The 11,501-nt window shown below is 49.4% G+C and overlaps 1 protein-coding gene across 1 annotated transcript; it reads right to left on the reverse strand.

Annotated features, from left to right (window-relative positions):
* Window positions 1-8,825: 8,825 nt before the first annotated feature.
* Window positions 8,826-11,501, reverse strand: LOC132206665 (dehydrogenase/reductase SDR family member 4-like). Its single transcript, XM_059641236.1, has one exon. It carries the CDS (start codon window positions 11,001-11,003, stop codon window positions 10,251-10,253), a length of 753 nt encoding a protein of 250 aa, XP_059497219.1. The 5' UTR covers window positions 11,004-11,501; the 3' UTR covers window positions 8,826-10,250.

An 11,501-nucleotide genomic window follows, 5' to 3' on the forward strand; every position in this document is an offset into this window, starting at 1 on the left:
GTGGGGAAGGTTGAGAGGTTACGGGAACTGTTGGCATCACTCTGTCAATACCTATCAATATTAAACTCGCTATCCAACCCCAGTCTCCTTTTTATTAAAGTCTTGTGAAATATGTAAATTAATGTTTGGATACTGCGGTAGAAACAAGAGAGTTGTCATTTCAGGACATTAATCAACTTTGCAATTTTGTATTTTGTATCGTTCAACCACCAAAATTGAATGCTTTTGTTACGAAGTTGTGTATAATAGTTACAAATTGGATGTCAGGAAGCTAGAATGTGTTTGTAAAAATAAGGGAGAAAAAGTGCAGGGTCCCTTTAAGAAGTGAGGTTTTTTTTGTGTGCTGAGAGATTTTTAAAATGCCTGCCTGTGAGCAGCAGCTGGAGGTTGCCAGTCCAGAAAGTACCTGAAATTCAAACATTTACATTAGGAGGCCAACAGCATTTTTTTTTACCGAGAAAACATCCCAGATGTTCACGTTCTTCAAGGACCGCAACTTCCCCCACCACCCCCACCACCCCAGGTGGTCGAGAACGCCCTTGACCGCATCTCCTGCATTTCCCGCAACACATCCCTCACACCCCGCCCCCGCCATAACCGCCCTAAGAGGATCCCCCTCGTCCTCAATACCACCCCACCAACCTCCGGATACAACGCATCATCCTCCGAAACGTATGCCATCTACAATCCGACCCCACCACCCAAGACATTTTTCCATTCCCACCCTTGTCTGCCTTCCAGAGAGACCACTCTCTCCGTGACTCCCTTGTTTGCTCCACACTGCCCTCCAACCCCACCACACCCGGCACCTTCCCCTGCAACCGCAGGAATTGCTACACTTGCCCCCACACCTCCTCCCTCACCCCCATCCCAGGCCCCAAGATGACTTTCCATATTAAGCAGAGGTTCACCTACACATCTGCTAATGTGGTATACTGCATCCATTTTACCCGGTGTGGCTTCCTCTACATTGGGGAAACCAAGTGGAGGCTTGGGGACTGCTTTGCAGAACACCTCCGCTCGGTTCGCAATAAACAACTGCACCTCCCAGTCGCAAACCATTTTAACTCCCCCTCCCATTCCTCAGACGACATGTCCATCCTGGGCCTCCTGCAGTGCCACAATGATGCCACCCTAAGGTTGCAGGAACAGCAACTCATATTCCGCTTGGGAACCCTGCAGCCCAATGGTATCAATGTGGACTTCACAAGCTTCAAAATTTCCCCCCCCGCCACCTCATCCCAAAACCAGCCCAGCTCGTCCCCATTCCCACTGCATCCCAAAACCAACCCAGCCTGTCTCTGCCTCCCTAACCTGTTCTTCCTCTCACCCACCCCTTCCTCCCACCTCAAGCCGCACCTCCATTTCCTACCTACTAACCTCATCCCGCCCCCTTGACCTGTCCGTCCTCCCCGGACTGACCTATCCCCTCCCTACCTCCCCACCTATACTCTCCTCTCCACCTATCTTCTTTTCTCTCCATCTTTGGTCCGCCTCCCCCTCTCTCCCTATTTATTCCAGAACCTTCTCCCCATCCCCTTTTTCTGATGAAGAGTCTCGGCCCAAAATGTCAGCTTCTGTGCTCCTGAGATGCTGCTTGGCCTGCTGTGTTCATCCAGCTCCACACTTTTTTAGTCTTCAAATATAGTCAGTCAATTTAAACTGAGCCCTCCCGTACCAAAAACCTATCAAATTTAATTCTGACGGCGTTGACAACATCAAGCCGTATGTAAGAAATATCGTAATGTCATCATTGGTATTAAAAGAAGGCAACAGTAGGACAGAGACCTCAGAGCTAACTGCCATTTGCCCAAGATAACAAATCTCAGCTCTTCAGAGAGAGAGACAAATTGGCTCTCATAATCATCTGTGCATTAGTGAAGTCACCATCTATCCTAAAATGGTACCATGGCATTTCTAGCTAAAGGTCTTCACAGAAGTAATTAGAGAAAAAAGAACCCTGACAGCAGAATCAGCAGGAGAGTGGTGTTTCTGGTGTATCAGAGCGGGCAGAGTGTTCCAACAGACAGGCTCTCCGAATTTGGAGAGGTTAAGTTTTAATTTACTGAGGTCACGAGTTGCAGATTTGGATCAACACAGTAGGCCAAGCAGTGTCAGAGGAGCAGGAAAGCTGACATTCCGGGCCAAGACCCTTCATCAGAAATGGGGGAGGGGAAGGGGGTTCTGAAATAAATAGGGAGAGAGGGGGAGGCGGATAGAAGATGGATAGAGGAGAAGACAGGTGGAGAGGAGACAGACAGGTCAAAGAGGCGGGGGTGGAGCCAGTAAAGGTGAGTGTAGTTGGGGAGTTAGGGAGGGGATAGGTCAGCCCAGGGAGGATGTGTTCATCCATCTCTACACTTTGTTATCTCAGATTCTCCAGCATCTGCAGTTCCTAATGTCTCTGAAACAAGTTTTAATTTACTGTTGTCTTATTAATTAGGTTTATATAAGTGGGAGATAGTAAGAATTGCAGATGTTGGAATCACAGTGTACAGCTGGAGGAACACAGCAGGCCAAGCAATATTAGAGGAGCAGGAAAGTTGACGTTTTGGGTCAGGATTTTTGAAGAAGTGTCCCGACATGAAACATCAGCTTTCCTTCCCCTCTGATGCTGCCTGGCCCGCTGAGTTATATAAGTGGGAGTTGTGTTTATTTGAATAGCATTCCAGTAGAATTTAGGGAGTGGTTATTAGTCTGGAAGGGGAATTGTTTGCTTTGTTAGTAATTCTGTTAATTGCTTCATTGTTAAGTGAAATAAATAAATTGTTTCTTGTGATATATAAAGTGGTTCAGGTATTTTCTTTCTTTTAACAGTTTATGAGGGGAAAAGATGAGCTTCTGTGGGTATTTCAGGGATAATTATTAGAAGGGAGCCTCTACTCCCACTATAACAGACTGGGGCTTGTGTTGGGTTTAATTATCAGAGGGTTTTGGCTATTCCATTCTGTAACACTTTCTAACATTAAATTTTGGATGACTTCAAATTTAAATTGGCTTATCAACTTTTCCGTATTGACTGTTCGGTGAATCCCACTTGACAGTGTAGCATCATTTTCTGAGAAGTTCACCCAGACACTTACAATATTTGGGGAGACCACAATGATTGCACTTTAGGCTCTCAGAGAGAAGACCAAGTTCTCGGTTGGTTTCCTCTGAACCAAGTGACTACTTTGTAAACCCAAATGAGATGTAATGCAGTCGATCTCGCTCTGCCTGAGGTTATGGGGAGTTTATTGTAATACTGTTGATTCAACTGGCTCTCTCTGAAGGTGTTAGGCCAATAAAAGACACCACACATCCTCCCTGAACCTTTTCAGCTCTCAGACGAAGGCACAATCCCAGATTCTCCAATCTCTCTGCAGGATTTGCAGTCTGTCTTGTTTAATACCATCCCAAGGAATTGTCTGCACTCCTCTTTCAGAGTCTGTGCCCACAATTGGTAGACAGACCCATTTTGATAGGGTCCGGGAAGGGACAGAGCCCAGGGACTGGGGACATTGACAGAACTCAAGCTGATAATGACTGTGATTGAACCAGAGGGATCTTGATATCGGTGATATTAAACTCCAGATTTCACCTCTGCCCAACTGCGTTCTGAACGCCACAGCCAAATCTGAGCTTGCAAACCAGTGATTATACTCATTGCAAAACAGGATTATCAGAAGGCTGGGTGATGATGTGTCAAACTCAGCTCGCCGACACTATATGATTTTCCGGAATAATAATTATTGCAAAGGTTTTCTGTTTGTCTGGTAGCCAAACCGGAATTTAAAGAGAGTACAGCCTAATGCTATTCAGCCTTCAGACTTCCCAAAAATGCCTCATGTCTCAGCATGTAATCTGTTTTCAAGTTTAACTGTGATTTCAGAAGCATGACAGCCCAGCTGTATTTTTTAAAAATAAAATACCACACCATCACCCAGACAATCAGCTTTTTCACGGATTGATTGTTGTGTGTTAACTAGTGACCGCTGGGACAATGTTCCCAGCTCTTTCTCAGAACAGTGGTTTGTTGGATATTTCATATTGCCTTCAGTTTGACATCTCAGAGCAACACTAAAAGCAGACAGAACAAAGTCACCAACAGTGCCCGCTCCCTCAGCACTGACCCTCCGACAGTGCCCACTCCCTCAGCACTGACCCTCCGACAGTGCCCGCTCCCTCAGCACTGACCCTCCAACAGTGCCCACTCTGTCAGCACTGACCCTCCGACAGTGCCCGCTCCCTCAGCACTGACCCTCCGACAGTGCCCACTCCCTCAGCACTGACCCTCCGACAGTGCCCACACCCTCAGCACTGACTGTCCAACAGTGTCCACTCCCTCAGCACTGACCCTCCGACAGTGCCCACTCCCTCAGCACTGACCGTCTGACAGTGCGGTGCTCCCTCAGCACTGACCCTCTCACAGTGCCCTCTCCCTCAGCACTGACATTCGGACAGTGCCCACTCCCTCAGCACTGACCCTCCGACAGTGTGGTGCTCCCTCAGCACTGACCCTCGGACAGTGCCCACTCCCTCAGCACCGACCCTCAGACAGTGCCCACTCCCTCAGCACTGACCCTCCGACAGTGCCACCCTCAGTACTTCTGAAGTAGGGCTTCGACCCGAAACGTCAAGCTTTCCTGCTCCTCTGATGCTGCTTGGGCTGCTGAGGGGTGTGCTTATGTGGAATTCCCTGCTAAGTGCGGTGCTCCCTCAGCACTGAACCTCCGACAGTGCGGCACTCCCTCAGTATTGACCCTCCGACAGTGCAGCACTCCCTCAGCACTGACCCTCCGACAGTGCGGCACTCACTCAGCCCTGACCCTCCGACAGTGCAGCTCTCCCTCTGCACTGACCCTCAGACTGTGCGATGCTCCCTCAGCACTGACCCTCCGACACTACCCGCTATCTCAGCACTGACCCTCCGACAGTGCGGCGCTCCCTCAGCACTGACCCTCCGACAGTGCCTGTTCCCTCAGCACTAACCCTCCGACAGTGCCCACTCCCTCAGCACTGACCCTCCAACAGTGCGGCACTCCCACAGCACTGACCCTCTGACAGTGCCCGCTCCCTCAGCACTGACCCTCCACAGTGCACGCTCCCTCAGCACTGACCCCCTGACAGTGCGGCGCTCCCTCAGCCCTGACACTCTGACAGTGCCCACTCCCTCAGCACTGACCCTCCGACACTACCCACTCCCTCAGCACTGATCCTCCGACAGCGCGGCGCTCCCTCAGCACTGACCGTCCAACAGTGCACGCTCCCTCAGCACTGACCCTCCGACAGTGCCACCCTCAGTACTTCTGAAGTAGGGCTTCGACCCGAAACGTCAAGCTTTCCTGCTCCTCTGATGCTGCTTGGGCTGCTGTGTTCATCCAGCTTCACACTGTGTTATCTGTAGTATGTCAAAGTTCGCAGGTAACATTAAGATGAGTGGCAGAGCAAAGTGTGCAGAGGATACAGTGAGTGGGCAATGCTTCGGCAGATTGAGTACAATGTTGGTAAATGTTAGGTCATCCATTTTGGGAGGAATACAAGAAAATGGACTATTATTTAAATGATGAGAGATTGCAGCATGCTGCTGTGCAAAGGGATCTGGGTGTCCTTGTGCATGAATCACAAAAAGTTGGTTTGCAGGTGCAGCAGATAATTAAGAATGCAAGTGAAATATTGTCCTTCATTGCAAGAGAGATTGAGTTTAAAATCAGGGAGGTTATGGTCCAGCTGTATAGGGTACTAGTGAGGTTACTCCTGGAACACTGTGTGCAGTTTTGGTCTCCTTACTTGAAAAGAGATATATTAACACTGGAGGGGGTGCAGAGGAAGTCCACCAGGTTGATTCCAGAGTTGAGAGTGTTGGCTTATGAGGAGAGATTGATTCGACTGGGACTATACTCATTGGAATTTAGAAGGATGAGGGGTGTGCTTATGTGGAATTCCCTGCCCAGTGAAGCTGTTAAAGCTACCTCACTGAATGTTTTTTAAGGCAAAGGTAGATTTTTGAATAGGAAGGGAATTAAGGGTTATGGAGAGCAGGTGGCTAAGTGGAGCTGAATCCACAAAAAAGGCCAGCCATGATGTTATTGAATGGCAGAGCAGACTTGATGGTCTGTTCCTGCTCCTATTTCTTATGTTCTACAGATTGTAAAGCCTCGAAATGGGAAATGAGATTGGGCTTCTTCCTTGAGCTTGCATTGTAATTCATGGAAACATGACAACAGGCCCAGGACAGAAATCATGGCATGAGAACCAGGTGGTTTTATTGAAATAGCAAACAGCCGGGAGGTCAGGGTCATTCCTACAGACGGAGCAGGTGTGTTAAGCAAAAATAGTCACCCAATCTGTGTTTCGTTTTATCTCTCCAAACTTCTTTGCATATCTTTGTACGTTTGATGTTTGACTGCAATTCTTAGCAGGTAATAATAAGGATGTAATCAGAGATGCTGGAGAATCCAAGATAATAAAGTGTGAAGCTGGATGAACACAGCAGGCCAAACAGCATCTCAGGAGCACAAAAGCTGACGTTTCGGGCCTAGACCCTTCATCAGAGAGGAGGGTGATGATGAAGGGTCTAGGTCCGATACGTCAGCTTTTGTGCTCCTAAGATGCTGCTTGGCCTGATGTGTTCATCCAGCTCCAGACTTTGTTGTCAATGATAAAGATGTTGTTGATGCCCTTAATAAGGACATGAATTTCTGTCGGTGAAGAAAAATATTTTCTAACCAACTTGTTCGAAGATGTTATAACAAAAAACATCGAGAACTCTGAAACTAGACCTCCTGGTTCAGAGAGTAGGGACATTATCTCTCCGCCAAAGTGCCTCAACTAGCAAAAGAATGACTTTATGGGGAGGAAAGCAATAATTACCACAATGTAAACATGCTCAATGTTGAATGAATAAATCCATGAGCAGTGATGAGGTGAGCGGCTTGTGTGGTACAGCACTACCATCTGGTGGTGGAAAGCTTCAATTGCCCATTTGAGTGCACCTTTCACAGGAAGGCAGTAGGAGCTGCCGATGCTGGAGTCTGAGATAACAAGATGTGGAGCTGCAGGAGCACACCGGGCCAGGCAGCATCAGAGGAGCAGGAAGGCTGACGTTTCGGGTCTGGACGTCAGCTTTCCTGCTCCTCTGGTGCTGCCTGGCCTGCTGAGTTCCTCCAGCTCCACACCTTGTGAGCTGCACCCTCACATGGTGTCCCAGAGGACTTTCACAGCCAAGAGTATGTGGGGAACAGCCAGGGCACTATTGGAAGAGTCAGGACCAGAGGTAACAGAGGCAGAGGTGAGCTTAAGCAGGGGCAAATTAGAGTGATGTAACAGATTTGGGGGTTAGCTCAGACACAGTATGAATGGGGGGAAAGGAAACTGTTCTCAGGATCAGATGTAACAGGGAGGATGGATGGCTGAATCCCAAGAAAAGACATTATTGTGATCAGAGATAATGGGAACTGCAGATGTTGCAGAACCCAAGATAACAAAGTGTGGAGCTGGATGAACACAGCAGGCCAAGCTGCATCTCAGGAGCACAAAAGCTGACGTTTCGGGCCGAGACCCTTCATCAGAGAGGGGGATGGGGAGAGGGAACTGGAATAAATAGGGAGAGAGGGGGAAGCAGACCGAAGATGGATAGAGGAGAAGATAGGTGGAGAGGAGAGTAATGGGTGGGGAGGTGGGGAGGGGATAGGTCAGTCGAGGGAAGACGGACACGTCAAGGGAGTGGGATGAGGTTAGTAGGTAGGAAATGGAGGTGCGGCGTGAGGTGGGAGGAGGGGATAGGTTAGAGGAAGAACAGGTTAGGGAGGTGGGGACGAGCTGGGCTGGTTTTGGGATGCAGTGGGGGGAGGGCAGATTTGAAAGCTGGTGAAATCCACATTGATACCATTGGGCTGCAGGGTTCCCAAGCGGAATATGAGTTGCTGTTCCTGCAACCTTCGGGTGGCATCATTGTGGCACTGCAGGAGGCCCAGGATGGACATGTCATCTAAAGAATGGGAGGGGGAGTTAAAATGGTTCGCGACTGGGAGGTGCAGTTGTTTATTGCGAACTGAGCGGAGGTGTTCTGCAAAGCGGTCCCCAAGCCTCCGCTTGGTTTCCCCAATGTAGAGGAAGCCACACCGGGTACAGTGGATACAGCATACCACATTGGCAGATGTGCACGTGAACATCTGCTTGATGTGGAAGGTCATCTTGGGGCCTGGGATGGGGGTGAGGGAGGAGGTGTGGGGGCAAGTGTAGCACTTCCTGCGGTTGCAGGGTAAGGTGCCGTGTGTGGTGGGGTTGGAGGTGAGTGTGGAGCGGACAAGGGAGTCACAGAGAGAGTGGTCTCTCTGGAAGGCAGACAAGGGTGGGGATGGAAAAATGTCTTGGGTGGTGGGGTCGGATAGTAGTTGGCGGAAGTGTTGGAAGATTATGCGTTGTATCCGGAGGTTGGTGGGGTGGTATGTGAGGACAAGGGGGATTCTCTTAGGGCGGTTATTGCGGGAGCGGGGTGTGAGGGATGTATTGCTGGAAATACGGGAGACACGGTCAAGGGCATTCTGGACCACTGAGGGGGGGGATGTTGCAGTCCCTGAAGAACGCGGACATCTGGGATGTGCGGGAGTGGAATGTCTCATCCTGGGAGCAGATGCGGCGGAGGCGGAGGAATTGGGAATAGGGAATGGAGTTTTTGCAGGAAGGTGGGTGGGAGGAGGTGTGTTCTAGGTAGCTGTGGGAGTCGGTGGGCTTGAAATAGACATCAGTTTCTATTTGGAATTGTGTAGACAACACCTCCCATAAGGATGATGTAAATAAGTGAGCAGTCTACCACACTGTAAAAAATATTGAATTTAGCTGTTTATTGTTCCTTCAATTTATAACAAATTAGTTGTCTTAACATTAAAGAAAAGTGATTAATTCCTGTATCGAACATTTGATTGAACAGGGTATAAACCATGTGGCTGATGTACTTTGTACAATGCACTTGAATATGAAAATACTTTATTGGATAAAAAACTCATTCAATTCCTTCTCCAATCTCAATAAGAACCAAACCAACTGCGGATGCTGTAAATCAGGAACAAAAACAAAGTTGCTGGAAAAGCTCAGCAGGTCTGGCAGCATCTGTGAAGGAGAAAACAGAGTTAACATTTTGAAGCCCAAGGGTCACCGGACTCAAAACGTTACCTTTGGTTTCTCCTTCATGGGGCGGCACGGTGGCTCAGTGGTTAGCGCTGCTGCCTCATAGCGCCAGGGAGCCAGGTTCAGTTCCACCCTCAGGCGACTGACTAGTGTGGAGTTTGCATGTTCTCCCTGTGTTTGTGTGGGTTTCCTCCGGGTGCTCCGGTTTCCGCCCACAGTCCAAAGATGTGCAGGTTAGGGAGATTGGCCATGCTACATTGCCCATAGTGTTCGCGGTCTGTAGATTAGTGGCTTATAGGGGAATGGGTCTGGGTGGGATGCTCCAAGGGACAGTGTGGACTTGTTGGGCAGAAGGACCTATTTCCACACTGGAGGGATTCTATGATTCTCAGATGCTGCCAGACCTGCTGAGCTTTTCCAGCAACTTTGTTTTTTGATCTTTCTCTAATCTCTACTGAGTGGAAGCAATATTTTAATACATGATGGTTGAAAATCATCTGACTATGGGTGATGTTTTTGTTAGAGCTGAAAGATGCTCAGGATCTGATGGCTTGCCTCCTCAGTTTTGGAGATACACGGACTTGTTATGATTTTCCCAAATTCCCGAAACTTCAGAGAATGCCCAAGGGATCAGAGATTTGAAACAATTGATTTGTCCAGTCATTCCAGACAGCAATTAAGTGCTAACTGTAAAATTTTAAGACTGTAATCACACATCACAACAGATGATATTTATATCATCTTATATCATCAGTAAAATCTCAGGCGACATTTCACATGAGAAACTATCAGACAAAATTAATGAAGCCCCTGCTCAAGCTGATATTGAGACGCTATTCACAGCAGGTTAATTGAAGAGCAAGGGATAAGAGTTTTGCGAAGGGAATTGCAGAAATTACACAACTGAAGGCACAGCCAGTAACCAAGGAAGAAATTCAAATGCTGAGACAAGAGGAATCTGGAATCTCGGAGGATTGTAGGGATTGAAGGAAATGAGAGATGCGTGAGAGAACAGAAAATGCATTTGTATCAGTCAGTAAAAAGAGAAGCAGAAGATTATAAATATTAGAGTAGCATAAATATTCCTGGAAGGCAACTGGATTGACAGTTGAGGAAAGCATTTCCACAGCCAGAACATCAGCTCAAAGACGGCTGTGAAAGCCTCCAGCCACCACGATGGTTTCCCCTGTGATGTATGCAGCATCCTGCGAGCAAAGAAAGGAGACAGTGCCAGCACACTCATCTGGCTCACCGATCCGGCGCATGGCGATGGTTGCCTCAAGCTTCTGGCGCAAGCTGTCATCTGACCACAGTACCGAGCTGAACTGGGTCCTGATGGCACCTGGAGCCAGGCAGTTGACGCGGATGTTGGCAGGGGCCAGTTCATTGGCCAGCACCTTGGTTAGGCCCAGCAGAGCTGTCTTACTGACGCTGTAGGGCCCGATGGCAGGAAAGGGCTGGTAGCCGGCGGCGGAGCCCACCAGCACGATGGAGCCACCGCCGCGTTGCTCCATGTGCGGCACAACCAGCTTGGCCAGGAGGAAAGGTGCTTTCACATTAATCTCAAAAATTTTGTCCCAGGCCGTCTCCGAGCAGTCAAGGGTGCTCCCCGCAAAAGGGTTGACCGCGGCGTTGGACACCAGGATGTCGATGGCCCCGTGGCGCTCCAGAGTCTTGCTGACCAGTGCCTCACGGTCCTCCCTCTTGCCCACGTGGCAGACGATGCCAGAAACAGAGAGACCCTCCGCCTGCAACTGTTCCAGTGCCTTGTCAACATTTTCCTTCTTACGGCTGCTAATCATGACCTGGGCACCGTCCCGTGCCAGACGCCTGGCAATAGCGAACCCAATTCCATGGGTGGAGGCAGTGACCATAGCCACCTTGCCACTCAGCATGGTCTGGAGCAACAGGGAGGACACCAGAAAGTGCTGCTAATATCGACCAGGCAGGCAAGGTCCACAGGGAGGACACCAGAAAGTGCTGCTAATATCGACCAGGCAGGCAAGGTCTCCAGGAGGGACACCAGAAAGTGCTGCTAATATCGACCAGGCAGGCAAGGTCCACAGGGAGGACACCAGAAAGTGCTGCTAATATCGACCAGGCAGGCAAGGTCTCCAGGAGGGACACCAGAAAGTGCTGCTAATATCGACCAGGCAGGCAAGGTCCACAGGGAGGACACCAGAAAGTGCTGCTAATATCGACCAGGCAGGCAAGGTCCACAGGGAGGACACCAGAAAGTGCTGCTAATATCGACCAGGCAGGCAAGGTCTCCAGGAGGGACACCAGAAAGTGCTGCTAATATCGACCAGGCAGGCAAGGTCTCCAGGAGGGAGAGACAGGCGCAAGAGCCACACTTTCCAATCAAGCTGGTCCACCCCTGCGCTGGCCCGGAA

This window comes from Stegostoma tigrinum, chromosome 41 (assembly GCF_030684315.1).
Source record: "Stegostoma tigrinum isolate sSteTig4 chromosome 41, sSteTig4.hap1, whole genome shotgun sequence".
Taxonomy (NCBI): Eukaryota; Metazoa; Chordata; class Chondrichthyes; order Orectolobiformes; family Stegostomatidae; genus Stegostoma; species Stegostoma tigrinum.